Source organism: Myxine glutinosa, chromosome 9 (genome assembly GCF_964187855.1).
Source record: "Myxine glutinosa chromosome 9, kmMyxGlut1.1, whole genome shotgun sequence".
NCBI classification, from domain to species: domain Eukaryota; kingdom Metazoa; phylum Chordata; class Myxini; order Myxiniformes; family Myxinidae; genus Myxine; species Myxine glutinosa.
Genome location: NC_136269.1, coordinates 22,351,078 through 22,376,920, shown reverse-complemented (window position 1 = coordinate 22,376,920; position 25,843 = coordinate 22,351,078). Strand labels below are relative to the sequence as shown.

At 45.2% G+C, this 25,843-nt stretch overlaps 1 protein-coding gene across 2 annotated transcripts in view; it reads right to left on the bottom strand.

Annotated features, from left to right (window-relative positions):
• LOC144893595 (DNA repair endonuclease XPF-like) overlaps nucleotides 1-25,624 on the bottom strand; it is a 52,277-nt gene extending 26,653 nt beyond the window's left edge. The window contains exons 1-4 of one of the 2 annotated variants that reach the window (XM_078784179.1): nucleotides 25,400-25,624; nucleotides 2,944-3,124; nucleotides 1,407-1,602; nucleotides 1,004-1,211 (exon numbers count right to left, since the gene is read on the bottom strand). In XM_078784179.1, coding sequence (XP_078640305.1) covers nucleotides 1,004-1,211; nucleotides 1,407-1,602; nucleotides 2,944-3,124; nucleotides 25,400-25,573 — 759 coding nt within the window. In that variant the 5' untranslated portion in view covers nucleotides 25,574-25,624. The remainder of the gene's footprint in view (nucleotides 1-1,003; nucleotides 1,212-1,406; nucleotides 1,603-2,943; nucleotides 3,125-25,399) is intronic. The other variant, XM_078784180.1, reaches the window with a different exon arrangement.
• Between the last annotated feature and the right edge of the window lie 219 nt (nucleotides 25,625-25,843).

Sequence of the window (25,843 nt, the reverse complement as noted above, 5' to 3'; positions counted from 1 at the left end):
GTCACCAAACCAACTCGTCCATAATGTTTTGAAATATCATGTTATATATCCTATTCGGCCCTATCTCTCAATGGTGAAGAATCACTTTAAAAACTCCAGATAGATCCGAATCTTCACCAAAATCGAAGAAATTAGTCCTTGTCACATACCCAACATGTCCACCACGTTTAGTCCAAATCCGTGCATAAAAATTTTGAGATATCCTGCTCACAGACAAACAGGAGTGAAAACATCAGCTCCGTCTACCTCCTGTGGCAGAGGTTTTTTTTTTTTTGGTATACAGAGTCGAGGCTCGTACAAGAGCTAACACATTAAACACGAAAACATGCACGGACACATAAAATATCCAATGAAGGGAGCGGAAAACAAGAAGGGGAGAGAGGGGAAAGCACACAAGCACAACAATACTAGAGAACAAGGACGTCGGTAGATCTGTGGAAGGGAGAGGGCTGGGGGGGGTACAAGGTATAAAACAAATGGACACTACTAGGAATTTCAGCAAAGAAGTTGGAGATTGAAAGAGGTGGATTTGGGGTGTTTTAATGGGGGTAGAAAAGATAAAGGTTTTGGATGGGGGATGGTGGTGAACAGCTGTTTTAAAGACCTGGAGGGAAGAGTGGGATTGAAGAGAGTGAGGGAGTTTGTTCCAGAGGCAGAAAAAAAAGAGGAATGAAAGAGTGAAAGGTGAGCAGAGAGTCTTTATTTTGACAGTTTCACCAGAAGAGGGTTGCTGGCAGATCTTGTGCGTCCTGCAGGAATATTTGGGGGACAGAGCACGGACAGAGCAGGGGGAGCAAGGCCGGAAAAGTAATTAGCGGTAATTGCTTCCAGCTTCAGATGTCCTCTGACTCTTCATTTATGCTCCATTTTTCTTCAAAGTACAAATCATTTCATAGTCTGTAATTGAGTTTGATACTTAATTTGAGAACTTTTAACTTCAGAAAATACCAAGGAAGTTTGCTCAACCAACAGTTTGAGTCATGCCTCTCATCTTCTGCCACACCTTATCAAATGCATTTCCAATGGCATTCTCAAGAGATAGCGAGTCGAGGTCAAGGCTGGGATTGTGCCGATGAAGCTCACGGAGACAAGCACCCAGAACTTCGAGGATACAACTCTGAATGGCTTGTGCTGCTGGGCTTAGACCGACAGCGATCTCTACAACATCCACCTGCCGCTGCTCTAGACATGCTTGAACTGTTGCGTGGAATCTAGGATTTCAGACAACAGATAAAACAAAAAATTATTCCAGCCAAAAGAACAAAACCACACTGAGAGGGAGGGGGCAAAGGAAGGAGGGTTAAAGGACTTTAACATGTACTGATGTTAGATAAATTGAATGATAGACCACAAAGGCGGCCCAGTCTGAAGCATAGAGCCTTTGCCCTCAATGCATGCATACGTACCTCGGCCACAGGTACAGTTTCCGCACAAACAAGCATCGCATGACCCTCTCGACTTTGCAGAAACCCACAGTGAATGCAGTTGGCTGATCTGTGAAGGCCTTAATGAAGCCCTGCTTATTCTTCTGACGATAAAGCCGCAAAACGAATGCCTCCAGGCAGGAATCCATTATCTTGTGTGCCTTGTACACCAGGATGCCTGAAAAGTAGAAAAGGCATTCTGAGCACCAACCTCCATCGGTGGATGTTACTTTAGGCCTGCGATGTGTTTAACTCTCTTTTAGACCAGTGGGTGTTACAGCAGCCCCACAACGCACCTATCCCCAACTTTATCGGGCACATTTTACAAGCAACATGTCACGCAACCCCCTCGTAAAAGTTTAAAAATATAATCGTGAGGCCATATGATGGAAAGCGACACTGGCTATATGCTACTGCTTGCGGCCTGCACACTATTACATCACTAGACCCCAGCTCTATACCACAACATTCTACATTCAATGTAATCTATCTATAATTCCAGTAATCTCTGTGTGTATGTTTGTATGTTTGTATGTTTGTATGTTTGTCTGTGACCGCTGTTTCTCGACAACCACGGGTCCGATATACTTGAAACTTGCCAGGTATATTGCTGGGGACCTGAGGATGTGCCTTTTCAAGGTTTCATATTAATCGGACAAGTAGTTACCGAGCTATGGCGATTTCTTTACCAAACTCCGCAAGCCGTTCGCTTTGGACCAAACCATTTCATGTAAATAGAGGGGGGGGATTGTCACCGTACTCGCAAGCCGTTCGCTTTGGACCAAACCATTTCATGTAAATAGAGGGGGGGGATTGTCACCGTACTCGCAAGCCGTTCGCTTTGGACCAAACCATTTCATGTAAATAGAGGGGGGGGATTGTCACCGTACTCGCAAGCCGTTCGCTTTGGACCAAACCATTTCATGTAAATAGAGGGGGGGGATATAATTTTAGATATATATATAGTACGGGCATGCCCTAGTATATTAAATGCAATAAGCCACAGTCAAAGGCAGGAACTGATGTGCGATTCGTAATGGATGTGGAGATTTAAATACGACTTCCTTCAGAAGGAACTTAAATGCAGGAGTCCTATAGAGCTTGTGCAATGGTTGTGCACTGTGGTTGTTGGTCCGTGTTCTATCCTCTGTAAATGCTGAGTATCAAGCAAAGAAGAAGCAAATCCCATTTTTAGTCTGTGGTATGACTCAGCCGGTGTTCGAAGCACTGACCTCCCAGACTCAGAGCGGACGATCTAAGCATTACGCCAGAGTCTGGTCAAAAGAAATAACATAAGAAACCTCAACCTCAGATAAATATTATTACGTACCTAACATTACCTTGCTGGACTTGCATTCTTATTTACCAGTTTGATAGAAGTTGGTACCATCGCTCGATAGTCAATGTGATGCACGATGTAGGTGTTAAGGAAATTGGCTCTACGGTTGTGGAAGTATAAATCTGAATTATTTGTGCAACCACTGCATCCGACGCCTCATCTCGTATCAATGACGCATACCGGTGACAAGATTGGCAGGAACACGGTCAGTGAGGAAATCCACTACCAGTATACGACTGGTGACAAATAAAACACCGCCCTCCTTGTACAAATCCATCCGTTCGCTGCCCGGGATCTCGGTAGTCACGATCTTCGGGAGGTACTCAACTCCAGTACGACTGAGCTCCTCAACAAAGTGTGCCTGCAGTGCAGAAGTGAAAGTACGTGTTTGTGCAAATTCATCTGCATCAGTATTATCCACAGTCATCAATTCTCCATCGTTTTCTCCATTTCAGATACATAAGTAATTATCTCCACGTTTTTGAAAAAAACAAAAACGTAATCAGCTCCATCTGTCTGCCTGTCCATCTATCACGCTATGTCCTCCGAAACGGATGTGTGGAAATTCACCAAGCTTGGTAGTTATGATCACCACATGGCACGAAGTTGCAGCAGCAGTGCCATTTTGGCCCCGCCCCCCTGGGAGTGGTCAAATACCGAAAAAATGCAATTGTGGGATCATTTTAATGAAACGTTGTATGGTATATGCAATCAACATTGGGGGGCGCATGAAATATGCGACAATCCTTTTTAGATTTTACCGCGGTTCATGCCCCAAGGGGTGGGGACTTGAGGTAGCAAGGATGAGATGAATATGTCTGATAGGGAGAGGCAGAGATTGTGACTTGCCTGTGAGATGTGTGATCTGAGTTCAATTCCCACCCGGACTATAATCTATAAACTGTCGGATTGGCCCTTCACAGGTAGTGTGTTGCATCACAGAATGCAAAGTCTTTCGGACGGACGTTAAAACTGGGTGTCTCATCTGATACCAACCGCTGACTGGGCATCCTCCATCGTACAGAGACCTTCCTTGGCACACCGGAGCTCCTATCCACCCACAAAGCCTTCATCTGCAGCTTGATGAAGTACTGCTCTCCCCTCTGAGCTGGCAACCCTGCCTCACATCATGCTCAGCTTGACAGCGTGTAAACAAGAGCTTTAACATTATTGGAATCCCCTGCAATGAAGCTGAGACCGATCACTTTGCCATCGCAGATGTCGGTGGTCTCTGTCTTCTACCGCCTCCTTTCTGGTCTTGCACCCTCTGCTCTTTTAGTGCTTTGTCTCTCCGACATCTCTCCAGGTGTATATAGGGCAAACATGGTCCACCATCAACTTCCTTTCTGTGAAACTACCCAAATCCAGGATCACTGCTCACCTCCACTCATTTTCCTCCTCTTTTTCCAACCTGTGGAATCAACTTCCACATTCTCTTCAATATCATTCTTCCCTCCAGGTCTTCAAGACAGCTGCTGTTCACCACCATCTCAGATGGTCCACAATCCTAAACCATGGTCTTTTCTACCAGAGTCCGAATCCATCCACAACTTTTTGAGATATCCTGTTCACAAACAAACAGACAGACAAACAAACAAATAGACAAATAGACTAGAACGGCACTCAGTAGAAAGCATACCTCCGCCTGGTTGATCATATCACTCAATGGTGAAAAATCACTTTAAAATTCTACTAGCCGGATCCGGCTCCGGATCTTCACCAAAATTGAATCGATTCTTCCTCGTCACATGCACAACCCGTCCAACAAGTTTCGCCAAATCCATCCATAACTTTTTGAGATATCCTGCTATGTATCGTTTTTGGCCCCATCTCCCAATGGTGAAGAATCACTTAAAATATTCTAGTAGCCGGATCCGAATCCGAATCTTCACAAAGATCTAATAATTTCGTCCTTGTTACATGCGCTACATCTCTGCCACAGGCCTGGGGATTTCAGATCTCATCTGTAACCGTTTTTCGGTTCCGTGATTTAAGTTTATGGAAACCGATGGGAAACAAAATTCCGGTTCCGTGCCCAAACCTAATGGGAAACGATTTTTTTTTCCCCTTTAGAATTTGTAAAGCAAAACATTTGTAATACAAAATTAAAAATGTAGTCTCCAATAATAAATCCTGTCATTTACATGTATGCAATGTAATTAACGCATGTTCATTATCGAGGTTGATGTTTATTATCAGAGAAGAGCAAATTCTGTCAATTTGATGGGCTTATCCTGTTTTAAAATTAATAAATTAATGTTATTAAATTTTCGTTCATTTTTTAAATGTCAATGATATTGGATTTATTTATTATTTATGGACTATTGTTGTTGTAAACTGTTATCAATCTTTATGTTTTAATATTGAAATTATTTGCGTTTAGCAAAGTAATATAGGCCTACCCAGTACTGATATAGGCCTAAGTATTTGTTAAATAAATTCTGGATTGGAACAAATGTACTGCAGTAGGTTCGGTTGTCAGTGTCTCCCTTTACCTTGTGAACATAGGTCACGCCGTTCACGTAGTTTACAATCGCCGTCAGTGGTGGACCGCTTATGCCCCGGTGCGATGCCTCCTTCCGTATGTCTGTGTAATGAGTAGCACATACTTTGCAGCGAAACAATGTGACCAAGCCTTCCCCATCTCATTCCGCTTCAAAATCGTCGCTGAATGGCCATTTTCGTAATGTTTTTAAGGCGACATTTTCGGGGTTTTTTCGCTTAGCAACGGATGTCATTTTGAAAACGAAGTCTGTGATTTAGACCGATGTGCATGTCCGTCAAAGCGGAAGTCATATCGCGAACCTGAATGTGGGAAACTACATGCTGTGGGTAGTTCACCCCAGAGTCCTTGCAGTGTTCATATGTTTTATACCTCTCCCACCTCCCCCCAAGTCCTCCCGATGTCCCTGCTCTCAAATGTTGTGTTTGTGTCCTTCCCCCTCTCTTCCCATCTTGTCTGCCGCTCCCCTTGTTTTTCGTGTTTTGTGTCGGTTTGACTTTTGTGTGATTAATGTTAGCTCTTTCACGAGCCTCGATCTTGTATACAAAAAAAAAAAAAAAAAAAAAAATCTGCTTTGCCGGCCTAATTTTGTTGGAAATAAAACTCAACTTCTAAAATAGTTAGCTGAAAATCACATGTGAAGGTAAATACTTTTTGCCTTACACTGCCTTTCTGCGATGGGAAACGTACTTTCGGTTCCGTGTTTTTGCTATCACGCTACCGACACGCTACCGGTAACGATCGTTTCCGTGAAATCCGCAGGTCTGTGCCAAATTTCGTCCGAAACCGTCCACAACTTTTTGATTTATCTTGTTCACAGACAGAGACAGACAAAAAGAGACAGACAGATGAAAAATCACTCATAGAGCGACACTTGGCAAAAGAGAACAAAGCAGAATGGCACTCAGTAGAGCATCCTTTTGACCTCTTATATAATTGGTGGTTGAATTCAGTTAGCTGACATGAAAATCCAATTCAAATTTCAAGTCAATCGGATGAAAATTGAGGCATTTAGAAATTTGAAAAAAGTGGTTGACCTTTCGCCTATTATGACCTTTTGGCCTATGCTGATCTCAAAAATAGTTGTTGGTTTAATTCAGTTAACTGATGTGTAAATCCCAATCAAATTTCAAGTGAATCGAATGAAAATTGAGGATTTTAGAAATTTGAAATTGTTGTTGACTTTTGACCTATGGTGATCCCAAAAATAGTTGGTGGTTGAATTTAGTTTGCTGATATGTAAATCCCATTCAAATTTCAAGTGAATCGGATGAAAATTGAGGATTTTATAAATTTGAAATTGTTGTTGACCTTTGGTCTATGTGGACCTTTTGGCCTATGTTGATCTCATCAATAGTTGGTTGAATTCAGTTCGCCGATATGTAAATCGTCTTCAAATTTCAAGTCAATTGGATGAAAATTGAGGATTTTAGAAATTCAAAGAAAAGTGGTTGACCTTTGGCCTACATTGACCTCTTGGCCGATGCTGATCTCAAAAATAGTTGGTGGTTGAATTCAGTTAGCTGATAGGAAAATCCCATTCAAATTTCAAGTGAATCGGATGAAAATTGAGGATTTTAGGAATTTGAAATTGTTGTTGACCTTTTGGCCTATGCTGATCTCAAAAATAGTTGGTGGTTGAATTCAGTTAACTGTTGTGTATATCCCATTCAAATTTCAAGTGAATCGTATGAAAATTGAGGATTTTAGGAATTTGAAATTGTTGTTGACTTTTTCCCTATGTTGCTCTTTTGGCCTATGGTGATTGCTTTCAGTAAGGTGATATGAAAATCCTTTTCAAATTTCAAGTCAATCGGATGAAAATTGAGGATTTTAGAAATTTGAAAAAATTGGTTGACCTTTGGCCTATGTTTACCTTTTGGCCTAAGCTAATCTCAAAAATAGTTGGTGGTTGAATTCAGTTAGCCAATATGCAAATCCTATTCAAATTTCAAGTCAATCGGATGAAAATTGAGGATTTTAGAAATTTGAAAAAAGTGATTGACATCTGGCCTATGTAATATGTTGACCTTTTGACCTTTTGACCCCAAAATATATAGGATTTTTTCGGACCACGAACTTTACCATTTGGTAAAGTTTCACGAAGATCGGTTTAATATTCTGTCCTGGAGGCAAGTATAAGTGAGCGGACAGACAAACAAAACAATACAAAACAAAACACAAGTCACAACACAAGTCACAACACAACACAAGTCACAACACAACACAAGTCACAACACAACACAAGTCACAACACAACACAAACAAACCGAAGTGAGAAACATATTTGCAAAAATAAATAAATAAATAAAAAATAATAATTGCCAAGTAAACACACAGGGGTGAAAAAAACCTCCATCCACCTTAAGGGGAGGAGGGCAAACATGGGCGACCTATTTGCCGTGGAAACGACGATACACGCGACTTTGTGGACACCGTGTAGTTTAGATTTTGGTTCAGGTCCGGATCCAGATCCGACCCACCAGTGAGATACAAAACGTAAACCGTTCAACCTGGTGGAGGTGTGCGCTCTACCGAGTCCCGTTATAGTTTAACACCTACTACACCTAATACACCGACGGTACCTACTACACCTACCTACTACCAACTACCTAACCTACTGATGCCATAGTGATGGGTAAAATAGTGGCAAGAGGCTTTGGCTTTGCCGGCTCATTGCGGCTTTGCAGTCGGGTACTAGTAGTTTATAGCCGGCGAAGCCGGTGTTGTCAATGAACGAGTATGTATTATGTTGAAAACCTGATTATGCCTTGGCTCGAGAATCCGAAGCGCAGTGGAGGCAGCCATCTTGCGGATGCGGAAGTATGCATAACAAATTTAAAACGTTCATTAGGAGTTTCTTTCACCCGTCATCGTTTGATTCACAATCTTATGCACCTCCAATGTATTAATAAAATAATTTAAGACCAACCTCGGGTCGCACGGGCCTGGTTATCTTCAACAAAACGCGTCACCAAACACCGGACCCAATGAGAGTCGAGCATTTGCAAAAATATTTCTAAAATGAAATCACTCAATGGTGGCCGCCATCGACCGGATGCGGAAGTTTGCATAAAACAATTGCGAAAAAGTTCAGTAGGAGTTTGTTTCACCCGTCGTTCTTTGATTCACAATCTAATGAAACCTCTAATTAGTAATTAAAATACGTTAAGACCAACCTCGTTATCTTCAACGAAAATCGTCATCAAACACCAGAACCAATGAGATTCGAGCATTTGAAAAAATATTATTACGCATTTCGGAGGGTGAAAACGGCATCAAATATTCTAACATGACGAAGAATTATTTTTTAGAAATCTCGCGGCCGTATGGGATAGTTTTTCACGGCCAGAAATATGGTATAAGCGGTTTACATATTTAGTTTAGAAATACGGATAGTTTTTCACGACCGGAAATATCCGAAGTTGAGATGGAATTCACCTAATTAATCACTGCAAGCTAACTTCTTCTGGTGGAGGAAGCCGCAGTGCCTGGAGGGAGAGTCAGAGAACCAGCCCTGGCACCTGAAGTTAGAAGACTACACACATACTGTGAAAAAGTATGTTCAGCCCAGTTAAAATTTCTAAAAATAGGCCTTAAGCTAGCACATCGTATAGTTACTTCCTTAAGCTTCTTGTGACATTTATTGTATGCAGGTATTGCCATTGGGGAGGACTGTCTGCTCTTCTCTTTTACCAAGTCTTACCAGGTACGGTACCTGCTACACCTACCTACTACCAACTACCTAACCTACTGATGCCATAGTGATGGGTAAAATAGTGGCAAGAGGCTTTGGCTTCGCCGGCTCATTGCGGCTTTGCAGTCAGTACTAGTAGCCGGCGAAGCCGGTGTTGTCAATAAACGCGTACGTATTATGTCGAAAACCAGATTATGCCTTGTGTTACATATTTATGTGAATGTATGTGAATTACCATTCAGGTCTTTGCTTATCCGTGTGTAGTATATTAACGGTTGTTGTGATTGGAGGGTCAGGAGCCCTTCTGAACAAGTGGCCGGAAACGGAAGTGACCGGAAATGGAAGAGAAAAAGACACGAGGAAAAAAGGACGAGTATTATTCTTCCTCGCCCCGCTCCGACAAAAGGTGGGATCGACCTTGCGCTGCGTGAAAAAGCGGCGTTCCGAAGCCTGTCTGGCGAGAGGAAGTACCGGGACGTGTACCTGCCCGGTGGAGACGTCAAGTTGACGTGGGGCCGTGCATCGACCCCGCGTCTGGCATCGTTCGCGGCACCGTCCAAACAGACGCGTGCGGGTCGCACGTTGGGGCCTAACGCGCCTTGCAAGCGGCGTGGGGTTTGGCTTGCTCTACCGTATCCGCTTCGCGTGGCCACGAGGGGCTGCAGCCACGGTGCCTGGTACGATACCTGCCCGGTGGAAACACGTCCACCCGGGGTTCGTTCAACCGCCCGAGTGCGGCGACGGCGACCATCATCTTGGTCAGGAGGGGCCCAGAGACATTGTGCGGGACCGAGACCAAAAGGGTGTCGTGAGTACTCACCGGGACACACATGTATAAGATGGCCATCTTAATCCTAGGGAATTGATTGTGAATTGGGAATTGGTGATGATTGTGTATTGTTGATTGCTCGGGGAAAATCTCCGTGGTTGTGTCATTGAAATTGTATGGTATCATTACCATTGGAAATATATCCTTGAACTTCAGTTGTCTCCTGGGTGAAATTCATATGGATTGCGTGGCGAAAGCGCATATATAATACAGCTTGCTGGCGGAGTTCCTCTCACGGTCCGGGGGTCACCGAGACCAGGTATTCACCGAGGGGACCACGTAACAGAATTGGGGGCTCGTCCAAATTACGATTTGCGGTTTCGCAATTGGGTCTACGTCCGGGATTTAAAATTGTATAAAATAATAAAATAATAATTTTTTTATTAATTAAAATTTATTAATTAATTATTAATTGGTAATTTTTTTTTTGAGAAATTGGGGTAAAGTCTTGGGTGAAGGTTAACAGGTGTTAACGATAGGCACCATGGCGTTTGTGGCACAGAACTTTGGGGTAACCCCGAGTGAGGCACAGTTCCGAGCGTTGCTAAAGTCGGACCTCTTGAAATTGGCCAAACATTTTAACTTGGAGGTCCGAACTAATTTGAGGAAGGCAGAGTTGCAGGCCACGGTGATACAATCTATGGTGGGATTAGGAACATGGGACGAGTTAGCCTGGGAGTGGCTACCCGAAGAACCAGAAGACGTTGAGCTCCGGAAACTGGAGTTGCAATTACGGAGCCAGGAACGGATTAAAGAAGAAGAAAGGAAAGCAGAAAAGGAAAGAGCAGAAGAAGAAAGGAAAGCAGAAAAGGAAAGAGCAGAAGAAGAAAGGAAAGCAGAAAAGGAAAGAGCAGAAGAAGAAAGGAAAGCAGAAGAGAGGAGGGAAGAGAAACAAGCAGAGGAAAGGAGAGTGGAACGAGAACTCCAGGAAAGGTTGGAAGAGAAAACAGCACAAGAAAGAACCGAGGAAAGGAGAGTGGAAAGAGAACTCCAGGAAAGAAGAGAAAAGGAACAAGCAGAGGAAAGGAGAGCTGCAAGGGACCTCGAAGCAGAGGAGAGAAAAGCGGAAAGGGAATTAAAGGAACGTGACATGGAGCTTCAGCAAGAAATCAAATTCAAGGAGCTGGAGTTAATGAGAGAACGGGGAGAGGCACCACCCTTGCTGACGGGGTCGACACCTAACCAGAAAACCTGGGATGTGGGCAGACATGTGAGGCTGGTTCCACCGTTCAGTGAAAAGGAAGTCGCGAAATTTTTCCCACACTTTGAGAAAGTGGCTCGACAATTAAACTGGCCGGAGGAGGCCTGGACCATACTCGTGCAAAGTGTGCTGGTGGGGAAAGCTCAGGAAATTTATTCGGCGCTACCAATGGACCAATGTGCAGATTATGAGGTACTGAAGAAGCACATCCTCAAGGCCTATGAGTTGGTTCCGGAAGCTTACAGGCAAAAATTCAGGAATGCCAGGAAGAGGGAGAGTGAGACCCATGTGGAGTTTGCCAGAGTGAAAGAAAACATGTTTGATCGGTGGTGTGAGTCAAAAGGAGTCGGGAAAGACTTCGAAACATTGCGGGACTTGATCCTGGTGGAGGAATTCCAGCAGTGTGTCCACGAGGACATCAAAGTGTACCTGCAGGAAAAGAAAGTACCAAAGTTGTGGGACGCAGCCACCATGGCAGATGATTATGCCTTAACCCACCGAATAGGCGTCCACAAACCTAACTCCTCGCCTAGACTTCAGCAGGGGAGTTATGGAACACCCGGTGCGGAGAACGACCTTACATGGCGGCGGCCTCGAGATGATTATGGGGACAACTATGATACCCCAACGGTTAGAAATCCGAGGGCTACGGGCCCAAGACAAACTTATTTTTCGGGGGGCTCCAGGCCGACCCCGAGGTTCTCCCCCGGGCCTACTTGTGCTTTTTGCCATAAAACTGGACACTTGATGTCCCAATGTTACCTCCGAAAAAGGGAGAACCCGGAACGGAATCAGTCTAGTGCGACTCCGAATGCACTGGCAAGTGTGAGAAATCATTCTTGGAGAGCAGAGCTGGGGGAAGATTCCCCTGTCAAAGGTACGGCGTCCCGGGAGAACCTTGTTCAGGAGGGCTACAAACATTTCATTTCAGAGGGGTTCGTGTCGCTGGATGGCGACCCGAGTAACCAGAAGCCAGTTAGGGTATTGAGGGACACAGGAGCCCACCAATCGTTGATGCTGGGGGGCATTTTGCCATTGTCGGAGAAGACGGCAACTGGGGTTAGTGTGCTTTTACAGGGGGTCGGGGGCTATGTTAAAGCTCCGCTTCATGTCATCCAGTTGAGTTCTGAGTTGGTATCCGGGCCGGTCACCGTAGGCTTACAAGCCACCCTTCCTGTGGAGGGAATCTCTTTTATTATCGGGAATGATTTGGCCGGGGGGCGAGTTTCGGGTAATCCAATAATGGTGGACAAGCCCAGTAAGGAAAATAACACCACTCGGTTAGAGATGGAGATTCCGGGTATCTTTCCATCCTGTGCAGTGACTCGGGCTATGGGTAGAAAGCACGCGGAAGAGAAGGAGGAAGAAAGAGAGGGGGAGTTGGAACCCTTAGAGGTACGGGAAGACAACTCGGAAAAGGGAAATAACCAGGGGAGGGATTCCCAGGAATTTCGAGAAATGGTAGCGTCTGGAACGCAAGGGGACGTGGAGTGTCCGTCGGAGACCGCGGAGAACGAAGTGGAGCAAACCGCGCTGGTCCGAAGGAGACTAGTGGAAGAACAACACGAAGACTCGGAGATCCAGAGGTTAATTGAGAAAGCCGTTACGGAAGAAGAGGCTACGAAGATACCTGTGGGGTATTTCATGAAGGGGGAAACCCTAATGAGGAAATGGAGGCCCCCGGAGGTGCCCGCAGACGATGAGTGGAAAGTTCACTATCAGATTGTGGTGCCACCGCTGTACCGGAAGGAGATCTTGAGTTTGGCACATGAGACCCCTTGGGCCGGGCACCTGGGAGTGAACAAGACCTGTGACAGGATATTAGTACATTTTTTCTGGCCGGGACTGCGACGGGATGTGGCGGAGTTCTGCAAGTCCTGCCATTCTTGTCAGCTGGTGGGAAAGCCGAATCAAAAAATCCCACCCGCCCCGTTAAAGCCAATTCCAGCTTTTGAAGAGCCATTCAGCCGAGTCATTGTGGACTGTGTGGGCCCTTTACCCAAAACCAAAGCCGGACATCTATACTTACTGCCCATCATGTGCGCGTCCACCAGGTTCCCCGAGGCAGTGCCTCTGAGGAAAATAACGGCGGCAGTTATTGCAAAGGCCTTGATTAAATTTTTCACTTGAGTTGGTCTACCTAAGATCATTCAATCGGATCAGGGGTCCAATTTCATGTCCACACTGTTCCAGCAAGTGGTACACCTGTTGGGGGTGGAACAAGTAAGATCCAGCGCCTACCATCCCGAGAGCCAAGGGGCCCTGGAAAGGTTTCACCAGACTTTAAAGAATATGATCCGAACGTATTGTTTTGAATGTGCCAAGGATTGGGATGAAGGGATACCCCTATTGTTGTTTGCGGCGAGGGAGTCCGTGCAGGATTCCTTGGGATTCAGTCCGTTTGAACTGGTGTTTGGACACGCAGTGCGGGGACCGTTGAAATTGGTGAAAGAACAGTGGTTACTACAGGAGTCCCGGACACCGATGGTGGAGTATGTGTCCACAGTAAAAAACCGATTGGCAAAGGCGTGTGAGGTGGCACGACGGAACTTGAGAAGGGCCCAGGGGAAAATGAAGGAGAGACATGACAAGACCTCGCAGATAAGGAATTTCAGTCCTCAGGACCGGGTGCTAGTATTGCTGCCCGTTCCAGGTCAGCCCCTCCAGGCTAGATATTTCGGTCCTTATGCAGTGGAGGAGAGGGTGAATGAGACAGACTACGTGGTGACCACTCCCGACCGACGAAAAAAGCGACAGTTGTGTCATGTCAACCGACTGAAGAAATATCATGAGAGGGAACCGGTGGAAGACGTAGTTCCTGTCTCACCGGTCGTACCGGTGACAATGGACGGAAACGCCGGTGTGAAGTTTGATAACTTGGATGACCAGGCCTGCCCCAAATTGACGAACACCGAAGTGTTGAATCATTTGGATGAGAAGTTAGGTCATTTAACAAGGGAACAGCAAGGACAACTGTCCAGCCTAATGTTCGAATTTAAACATTTGTTCACAGATGTACCTGGTCGTACGGACTTAGTATATCATGATATCGAGGTGGGGGAGGCCACTCCAGTGAAACAACACCCCTATCGGATGAACCCGGTGAAGATGGAGTACCTTCGGAAGGAGATGCAATATATGTTGGACAATGACATCATCGAACCAAGCAACAGTGAATGGAGCTCCCCATGTGTGTTGGTTCCGAAACCCGATGGCAGCTTCCGGTGTTGTACAGATTTAAAACGGGTGAATGCAGTGACCAAGACCGACTCCTATCCGCTCCCGAGGATTGACGACTGTATTGATCGAATAGGCCCAGCTAAATTTGTTACCAAATTTGACTTGCTGAAAGGGTATTGGCAGATCCCTCTTACCGATAGAGCCAAAGAAATCTCAGCTTTGGTCACTCCGAATGGGTTATATCAGTACAAGGTCCTCCCTTTTGGGTTGAAGAACGGGCCGGCTACATTTCAACGACTGATTAATAGGCTCATTGCAGACCTGGAGGGGGTGGAGGCATATCTGGATGATGTAATCATCCACACCATGACCATGGAAGACCACATTAAGCAAATCCATGCATTTTTTCAGACGATGTCCGAGGCAGGTCTGACCATCAACTTAGCCAAGAGTGAATTTGTAAGAGCACAGGTAGTGTTCCTCGGCCATGTAGTAGGGCAGGGTCAAGTACAACCAGTGACCGCCAAGGTAGAAGCTATCGATCGCTTCCAAGTCCCAAAGGGGAAGAAAGAGCTGATGAGATTCTTAGGTATGGCGGGGTGGTACCGGCGGTTCTGTAAGAATTTTTCGGATGTGGTAGCCCCTTTAACGAGTTTGTTGAGAAAGGAGACCCCATTCGTTTGGGATGGCAAATGTCAGGCGGCCTTTGCCCATGTCAAAGCGATACTAATGAGCTCTCCGGTCCTAACCGCTCCGGACTTTCAGGCACCTTTCAAGTTGGCCGTAGATGCAAGTGATGTGGGGGCTGGAGCGGTCTTGTTACAGGAAGATGAGGATGGGGTGGACCACCCCGTGTGCTACTACTCCAAAAAGTTCAATAAACATCAAGCAAATTATGCCACCGTGGAGAAAGAGACCCTGGCTCTCCTGCTAGGGCTTCAACATTATGAGGTGTATTTAGGAATCACGTCCTTTCCCATAAAGGTCTTTACGGATCACAACCCCTTAACCTTCATTCAAAGAATGAAAAATAAAAATCAGAGGTTGATGAGATGGAGTTTGGCTTTGCAGGGGTTCAACTTGGAAATTGAACATGTACGGGGCCGGGACAATGTCGTGGCGGACGCTTTGTCCAGATTGAGTTAATCTGGGGGGGGGGGGGGGGGGGGGAGGGTTGAGTTATCTGGTTTGTTTCTCCAAATTGGCCGGCAAAGAAAGTTTTCGCTGGGTTCAAACTTTCTTTCTTGAAGGGGGGGAGTGTTACATATTTATGTGAATGTATGTGAATTACCATTCAGGTCTTTGCTTATCCGTGTGTAGTATATTAAGGGTTGTTGTGATTGGAGGGTCAGGAGCCCTTCTGAACAAGTGGCCGGAAACGGAAGTGACCGGAAACGGAAGAGAAAAAGACACGAGGAAAAAAGGACGAGTATTATTCTTCCTCGCCCCGCTCCGACAAAAGGTGGGATCGACCTTGCGCTGCGTGAAAAAGCGGCGTTCCGAAGCCTGTCTGGCGAGAGGAAGTACCGGGACGTGTACCTGCCCGGTGGAGACGTCAAGTTGACGTGGGGCCGTGCATCGACCCCGCGTCTGGCATCGTTCGCGGCACCGTCCAAACAGACGCGTGCGGGTCGCACGTTGGGGCCTAACGCGCCTTGCAAGCGGCGTGGGGTTTGGCTTGCTCTACCGTATCCGCTTCGCGTGGCCACGAGGGGCTGCAGCCACGGTGCCTGGTACGATACCTGCCCGGTGGAAACACGTCCACCCGGGGTTCGTTCAACCGCCCGAGTGCGGCGACGGCGACCATCATCTTGGTCAGGAGGGGCCCAGAGACATTGTGCGGGACCGAGACCAAAAGGGTGTCGTGAGTACTCACCGGGACACACATGTATAAGATGGCCATCTTAATCCTAGGGAATTGATTGTGAATTGGGAATTGGTGATGATTGTGTATTGTTGATTGCTCGGGGAAAATCTCCGTGGTTGTGTCATTGAAATTGTATGGTATCATTACCATTGGAAATATATCCTTGAACTTCAGTTGTCTCCTGGGTGAAATTCATATGGATTGCGTGGCGAAAGCGCATATATAATACAGCTTGCTGGCGGAGTTCCTCTCACGGTCCGGGGGTCACCGAGACCAGGTATTCACCGAGGGGACCACGTAACACTTGGCTTGAGAATTCCGAAGCGCAATGGAGGCCGCCATATTGTGGATGCGGAAGTATGCATAACAAATTGAAAACGTTCAATAGGAGTTTCTTTCACCCGTCTTTGTTTGATTCACATTCTTATGCACCTCTAATGTATTATTAAAATACTTTAAGACCAACCTCGGCTCGCACGGGCCTGGTTATCTTCAACGAAAAGCGTCACCAAACACCGGAACCAATGAGATTCGAGCATTTGAAAAAATATTTCTAAAACCAAATCACGCAATGGAGGCCGCCATCGACCGGATGCGGAAGTTTGCATAAAACAATTGCGAAAAAGTTCAATAGGAGTTTGTTTCACCTGTCCTTCTTTGATTCACAATCTAATGAACCTTTAATTTGTAATTAAAATACGTTAAGACCAACCTCGTTATCTTCAACGAAAATCGTCACCAAACACCAGAACCAATGAGATTCGAGCATTTCAAAAATTATTTCAAAAAAACTTATTACGCGTTTCGGAGGGTGAAAACGGCGTCAAATATTCTAAAATTAACGAAGAATTATTTTTTAGAAATATCGCGGCCGCAGGGGATAGTTTTTCACGGCCAGAAATACGGTATAAGCGGTTTACATAAAAAAAGAAAGCTCGGTTTGATTAACGACAGTCACACATTGCCGTTGAAACGGCGCTATCGGCTGATCTGTCGGCATTGATCTTACTGCAAGCTAACTTCTTCTGGTGGAGGAAGCCGCCGTGCCCGGAGCCCAGTTAAAATTTCTTAAAATAGGCCTTAAGCTAGCACATCATATAGTTACTTCCTTAAGCTTCTTGTGACATTTATTGTATGCAGGTATTGGGGAGGACTGTCTGCTCTTCTCTTTTACCAAGTCTTACCAGGTACGGTACCTACACCGACCTACTATCAACTACCTAACCTACTGATGCCATCGTGATGGGTAAAATAGTGGCAAAAAATACTTTAAGACCAACATCGGCCCGCACGGGCCTGGTTATCTTCAACGAAACGCGTCACCAAACACCGGACCCAATGAGAGTCGAGCATTTGCAAAAATATTTCTAGAATGAAATCACTCAATGGTGGCCGCCATCGACCGGATGCGGAAGTTTGCATAAAACAATTGTGAAAGAGTTCAATAGGAGTTTGTTTCACCCGTCGTTCTTTGATTCACAATCTAATGAACCTCTAATTTGTAATTAAAATACGTTAAGACCAACCTCGTTATCTTCAACGAAAATCGTCATCGGACGGTGGGAGGGATTTTCGAAGCTCCACACGGTCTCCACGTTTTTCGAAGTTAAGTCTGTTCACAATTGTATTTTGTCGAAACTGTATTTATCTTTCGGTGTGTGAAGTTATTGTGTGCAACTTTGGTTGTTTCTCGGTGTTTATCTTTCATAAATTGATCGTCTGTTTGCCGTGTCGCAAGCAAGGCCTTTGCCGCGTCGCGAACGATTTGAAATCGAAGTTAAGTGATTGTTCCCATTTGTATTTTCGTTAAAACTGTATTTATTTATGGTGTTGTACGTATATTGTGTCCCGACGAAGATTTTTCGGTGCAAATCTTTCATACCTGTATTGAAAATCGTGTTAATTCGTGTCGTGTCTTGAGGCCTTGTACAGTGTGCACTGTACAACCTTGAGGCTTTGTTTTTCTCTCAGCGGTCCGTCGTTTTGTGATCCAATAACTTTCGTTCTCTGTATTCCCAGTCTTTTCACCCATAGCCTACTTCCTTGTGTAAATCTCAACTCGAAAAAAAAAAAAAAAAAAAAAAAAAACTAAACATTTCCTTCTCTGTAATCATTCGTTTATTCATTCTTATTCGTTCGTTCGTTCTTCGACCACGTGTTTCTCCCCCATTTCCCCAGATAGTTTTTTCACTCATTAACCTTCAATGTTTACACTTTCCCCTCAAGTTATGTATTCCGTCATATTTTATAACCCCTTTTTCTTCTTCTTCTTTAAAAGGCTGCTTTCGACTTGCTCACCAAATCAATTCATCCCCAAAAAAAATCCATCTCCTATAGTGCCTTTTTTCTACATTCCCTAAACTCTCCTGCACTCCATCCTCCATCCAGCGTCCTTAAACGTATTTTTAACTCGAAGGTCACAAGAAACTCATTTTGCAATAAATGTTCGTTTCCCATAAATCGTACACTTTCAAAAATCCAATCTCACCCCTCCCCTCCAAATCTTCCCCATAACCCCTCCCCTCCAAATCTTCCCCATCACCCCTCCCCTCCAAATCTTCCCCATCACCCATCCCTTTCAAATCTCCCCCCTTGCCCCCTCCCTCCTAAACTACCCCCTCACCCCTCCCCGCCAAGACGCCCCCTCGCCCCTCCCCTCCTAGACTCCTGCCTCACCCCTCCCCTCCAAATCTCCCCCATATCCCATCCCTTTCAAATCCCTCCCCTTGTCCCTTCCCTCCCAAACTCCCCCCTCACCCCTCCCCTTCAAATCTCCCCACCCTCATTGCTTCTCAATTTCCCCCCTCTCACTCCCCCTCCTCAAAGCGTCCTCCCCGCTTCTTCCCACTTCAAACTCTCACCTCCATCTCCCCCAACCTTCTGCCTCGCTCTTCCCCCTCCTCAAATAACACCTCATTGTGGCTCACCCAATCACCATCAAACCTTTTGTCCGCCCCATCCTTCCCTTTCTCCGAGCTATTCTGAAATCTCTGACACACCTTCAACAGCTCTCCCTACCTCTTCCACCTCTTCCACATCTTACCCTACCCCTCCTCCCCCCTGTTCCGTATCTGATGCTCCCCCTTCCTCTTCATTAACGGTATGGACCTCAAACATCCGGGGCCTTCGTTCAAACTTAACTGATCTCTCCATACAGGTTGCTTCTGTCAAACCAGACGTGATCTGCTTAACAGAAACTTTCCTCCTTTATGATGTCTCTGATTCCATAGTATCTCTCCCGGGCTACTCCCTCCTCCGGTATGATAGACCTGAGCCTCGTCCTGGAGGCGGGGTTGCTATCTTTATCAAAAACTCTCTTCCTCACTCGCCCTGCACTGCACTCTCTCCACCTCACCCCCAGGAATACCTATGGCTACGGCTTCCCCTTCGCTCCCACCTCTTGTTCATATGTGTGTTGTACCGTCCACCAAACAGTGATGACTCCATCCACATCTCGCTGTCTGATGATATGGACCAACTTCTATCTACTCATCCCAACTCTCTCTTCCTCATATGTGGTGATTTCAACTGTCATCATGCCAGTTGGCTGGGTGTGGGTACCTCTCTCACCAGCCATGGCTCCTCAGCAAAGGACTTCTGCGACTCACTGGGACTGACACAATCTGTCAATTTCCCGACCCGGATCTCAGTCAACGGAACATCTTCTCTTCTGGACTTGGTTATGACTAACTTCCCTGAAAATGTCTGCTGCTCTTCTTCTGCTCCGATCGGATCATCTGATCATGTCCTTGTTAAAGTGGACATCTCTCTGACCATCCTCAGGGAGCCTGCTCAGCGTCGACGAGTCTGGCATTTCACTCAGGCCAACTGGCACGGTCTTCAAGCAGCCATCAATCATCTGGACTGGTCTCCCATCTCTACCACCTCTGACATCAACTCATCCTGGGAATTCTTCCAAAGTAAATTGCTCTCTCTCATGCACAGATTTATCCCATCTCGTCTTCAGTTGTCATACCCTTCCTCCCGTCCATGGTACACGGAATCTTGTGGTGAGGCTGTTGCCCAGAAACAACTTGCCTTCGTCTCCTGGAAAGCAAATCCAACGGAAGGAAATCTCATTTCCTTTCACAAAGCCCGAAACAAGTGTGTGTCCACCCTCAGGAGAGCCAGGAAACAATATCTCTCCGTTCTCAAGATCGAACTCTCTTATCTGTCTCCCTCTTCCAAATCCTGGTGGCGTCTGGTCAAATCCGTTTCTGGTGTTTGTTCCCCCTCCATCCCCTCCCTTACCTCAAACGGCTACACAGCTGACTCCGCACGTGAAAAAGCTGAATGCCTCAACTCTGTGTTTGCCTCTAAATCTTGTGTCCCAAACCCATCCCTCTCTGTATCCACCATACCCAGTCGTACCCTGCTGCTCCTGGACTCCGTGTCCTTTCCTCCTGACAAGGTGGAAAAGTTTCTGTCAACCCTCGACTCTGATTCTGCAACTGAACCCGACGGCATCAGCCCACGGGTCCTAAAATCCTGCTCTGCTGCTCTATCTCACCCTCTCTCTGTTCTCTTCACCCTCTCTTTTGCTCAAGGTCAACTGCCATCTGCTTGGAAATCAGCCAACATCACCGCTTTGCACAAAAAAGGTGCAAAAACAGATCCTAGCAACTACAGACCAATCAGCCTTCTCCCAATTATCAGCAAAGTCATGGAATCCATCATTACTTCGGATATGAAATCTTTCCTCTTCTCCAATGGCTTGATCTCTGATCATCAATTTGGTTTCAGACCAGGTCACTCTACTCTGGACATGCTGCTTCTGCTGTCTCAACAATGGATGGAGGTCCTCAATGCCAAACAGGAAATTAGAGCTGTCTCCCTCGACATATCACGTGCCTTCGACACGGTCTGGCACCCCGCTCTGCTCACCAAACTCTCCTCCTTTGGTATCCATGGAAATCTCCACGCATGGCTGGCGGACTTCCTCTCTAGTCATCGTCAACGTGTGGCCCTGAATGGGTTTCTCTCATCTTCTCTTCCTGTTCAGGCTGGAGTTCCCCAAGGCAGTGTTCTGGGCCCCGTGCTTTTTCTGGTCTTCATCAATGATCTCTCTGACTCTCTCGAAAATCCTCTCTATCTCTTTGCTGATGACTCCACTCTCTGCCGCTCCATTCCTCTTCCCTCAGATCGGCAGTCTGCTGCCTCCTCACTCTCTGAAGACCTGGACAAAATCACAGACTGGTCAAACAAGTGGAACATGTCTTTCAATCCTGACAAATCTCACACTCTTACTATGTCTCTCCGAAAAGATCGACTGGACAACCCTCCCATCTACTTTCTCAACAATCCTCTCCAAGAAGTTCTGTCGCTCAAGATTTTGGGTCTCACTATCTGCCATGATCTTTCTTGGGAAAACCACATTTCCAAGCTGGCCTCCAAAGCCAGTCGCCGACTGGGCATCCTCCGTCATGCGAAGTCCTTCCTCGGCACACCTGAGCTCCTCACCACATACAAGGCTTTCATCCGCAGCTCAATGGAATACTGTTCTCCCCTATGGGCCGGTGCTCCTGCCTCACACCTAGCTCGGCTTCACGCTGTCGAAACCAAAGCTTTCAGAATTATTGGAATCTCCCGCGATGAAGCTATCTCTGAGGGCCTTTCACTCACTCACCGCAGGCAGGTAGGTGGTCTTTCTGTCTTCTACCAAGCCTCTCCGGCCTTGCACCCCCAGCTCTCTCTGTGCTCTGTCCCCCAAATATTCCGACAGGTCGCACAAGATCTGCCAGCAACCCTCTGATGGTTAAACTGCCGAAATCTCGGCTCTCTGCTCACCTTCACTCTTTCATTCCTCTTTTCTCCCGCCTCTGGAACAAACTCCCTCACTCCCTTCAATCCCACTCCTCCCTCCAGGTCTTCAAAACAGCTGTTCACCACCATCTCTTATCTTCCCCCATCCAAAACCTTGATCTTTTCTACCCCCGCTAATTCACCCCAGATCCACCTTGTTTGAAATTCCAACTTCTTTCCTGGAAGTCCTGGCAGTGTCCATATGTTTTATACCTCTCCCACCGCCCCCTTCCCATGCCCCCCCCCCCCCAAAGCCCTCGCCCTCTCTCAGATCTCTCGATGTCTCCATGTCTCTCGGTCCCTGCTCTCAAATGTTGTGTTTGTGTCCTTCCCCCTCTCTCCCCATCTTGTCTACCGCTCCTGATGTTATATGTTTTATGTGTCGGTTTGTCTTTCTGTGTGATTAATGTTCGCTCTTTCACAAGCCTCGATCTTGTATACAAAAAAACAACAAAAAAAAACAAAAAAAAACACCAGAACCAATGAGATTCGAGCATTTGAAAAAATATATTTTTAAAGCTTATTACGCGTTTCGGACGGTGAAAACGGCGTCAAATATTCTAAAATTGACGAACAATTATTTTTTAGAAATCTCGTGGCCGTCGGGGATAGTTTTTCACGGCCAGAAATACGGTATAAGCGGTTTACATATTTAGTTTAGAAATACGGATAGTTTTTCACGGCCAGAAATATCCGTAGTTGAGACGGAATTCACCGAATTAATCACTGCAAGCTAACTTCTTCTGGTGGAGGAAGCCGCAGTGCCCGGAGAGAACCAGTCCTGACAGCGACTGAAGTTAGAAGACTACACACATACTGTGAAAACGTATGTCAAGCCCAGTTAAAATTTCTTAAAATAGGCCTTAAGCTAGCACATCGTATAGTTACTTCCTTAAGCTTCTTGTGACATTTATTGTATGCAGGTATTTGGGAGGACTGTCTGCTCTTCTCTTTTACCAAGTCTTACCAGGTACGGTACCTACTACACCTACCTACTACCAACTACCTAACTACCTACCTACCTACTACCAACTACCTAACCTACTGATGCCATGGTGATGGGTAAAATAGTGGCAAGAGGCTTTGGCTTCGCCGGCTCATTGCGGCTTTGCAGTCGGTACTAGTAGCCGGCGAAGCCGGTGTTGTCAATAAACACGTACGTATTTTGTCAAAAACCAGATTATGCCTTGGCTTGAGAATTCCGAAGCGCATTGGAGGCCGCCATCTTGCGGATGCGGAAGTATGCATAACAAATTGAAAACGTTCAATAGGAGTTTCTTTCACCCGTCATTGTTTGATTCACAATCTTATGCACCTCCAATTTTTTATTAAAATACTTTAAGACCAACCTCGGCCCGCACAGGCCTGGTTATCTTCAACGAAAAGCGTCACCAAACACCGGAACCAATGAGATTCGAGCATTTGAAAAAATATTTCCAAAACCAAATCACGCAATGGAGGCCGCCATCGACCGATGCAGAAGTTTGCATAAAACAATTGCGAAAAAGTTCAATAGGAGTTTGTTTCACCCGTCTTTCTTTGATTCACAATCTAATGAACCTCTAAGTCTAAGGCCAAGTAAAAAAAAAGAAAAAAGTTTCTCGTCCGTACTTTTTTGAAAAAAGGAGGAGGGAGGCCCTTACTATTTACTATTTTCATTTTTTTTGCTATTTTTTTCCAAGATGGCTGCCATGAATTGAATGACCACTGTGGCTGACTTAAAGACTCTGTAGTTTGTCCAATGTAATGTGAAACATGCCAGTGTTGATTGTTACCGAAAGGCCTGCAATTTCATTTCCAAATTAGCAAATAAATATATGTTTTAACTGAAATGGCATATGAATAGAATCAATCAATGGAACATGTCATGTGTTACACCGGACAAACTATATTTGAATAAAACAAAAAAGAAACAATGACAATGTTTAAATTTGGTATGTGTCCTTGTTTAATATAAATACACAATAATACACTAATAGTACAAGAATTGTTCATATTGGGGACGACTCAGAGAACAGACCAAAATATTGATGAAATCCTAAAAAACAACTACTGTAGTTTCATTGGAAGGCTGATCCTTCCCTCTTACAAAACCAGAAGTGGGACGAAATAATATATGTTTAATCAACAGTTTGCCCTCCCCCCCACATAGTGAAACTAATGACTATAGGACTCGGTCTATCTTATGGTCTGTTCCATAAATATTAAAGTAAGAAATCCCAGTGAGACTTATGTCAATCTTGTACATGTCATCCATAAAGTGAGAACCATTTTAAACATTCTAACCAACTTACTTTCGTTGTTTGGTATCCATCACCAATGTCATCTCCATCGTCAAATTCTCCACTGGCAAATTTAGCGAAGAGATCGTTCAACGTTCGCTTGTCATCTACAACTGATCTTGCGAACCAAGACTTCAAAACTTTTGTCGACGAACGTATGCTTACACACACGAATATCGTCATATTCCCTACTCAAATTTGTACCATTAAAAGTATGAAATGCAAGATTTTTACACGTAAATTGCACTTGCCCAGTGCACAACCGCTGCGAGAATTGACCGTGTTTGGCACAAAGTGTCTGCGTTAAGCCTAGCATGTATTAACCATACATGTATTAACAGCATGTAGCATGTAGCATGCATGTAGCATGCATGTAGCATGTATTAACCAGGAAGTTCCGTCAGAGGGCGGGATCCATAATAGTTCAGATCATCAATGCACAAGATACGATCAGTAAACGCCCGGAAACGGCAAGTTTTAGACTGAGTTTCTTCGCAAAACGATTTTAAAAAAACAAGTATATATTAAAAAAAAATAGTATTAAATAGTAAATAAAAGTAGGCGGCGACCAAAAAGGAAGCAGGCGGGGACGAGAAACATTTTTTTCTTTTTTACTTGGCCTAATTTGTAATTAAAATACGTTAAGACCAACCTCGTTATCTTCAACGAAAATCGTCACCAAACACTGGAACCAATGAGATTCGAGCATTTGAAAAATATTTCAAAAAAGCTTATTACGCGTTTCGGAGGGTGAAAACGGCGTCAAATATTCTAAAATTGACGAATAATTATTTTTTAGAAAGCTCGCGGCCGTCGGGGATGGTTTTTAACGGCCGGAAATATCCGAAGTTGAGACGGAATTCACCGAATTAATCAAGAAGTAAATTTTATCAATTTTAATCTCATCCAGAATGCAAATGGTACCTATTACACCTACTACACCTACTACACCTACTACACCTACTACACCTACGGTACCTACTACACCTACCTACTACACCTACCTACTACCAACTACCTAACCTACTGATGCCACAGTGATGGGTAAAATAGTGGCAAGAGGCTTTGGCGTCGCCGGCTCATTGCGGCTTTGCAGTCGGGTACTAGTGTAGTGTTAATTACATCACACATATAGAAAATATGCACAAAAGTATTTTGGTCCAACTTTGTATTGACTTTTAAATGTGAACGTATTTTGCGATTCGAGAAGGTTTCAAAGAGGAAGAAGAAAGGAAAAGGAGGTTCTCGCTACGCAAGGCAAGGGAAGCGTTTCACCTCTTCCGCTTGTGAGGTGTTGAGAACAAGGACAAGATTCGCTGGGTCCGAGTACAGGCGCAGGAAGGCCAGGAGAATACGATCAATGCCCAATCCTCTGGCCGTGAGCAGTAACCCATCATTGTGAAACAGGTCTAAGAATATCTGAGTCTCGTAATCCAAAAGACCCGCCATCTTTCCACCGATCACAACAAACCTCCATCAGAATTCAGACAGGATGAAACTGATTTTGTTTAGATTTAATACCGTGTCAGTCTATATAAATATATAAAAATAAATATTATGTTAGTACCCTAAATTGTGTATAGTAATTGCAAAAAAAAATTTCCTAACTATACACCGCTCCGAACCTCTATGGACAATAAACCCCAAACTGCAACGGAAAATACAAATTTCCGCCAATCATAAGAAACCTCTATCAGACAGGATGAAACCCATTTTGTT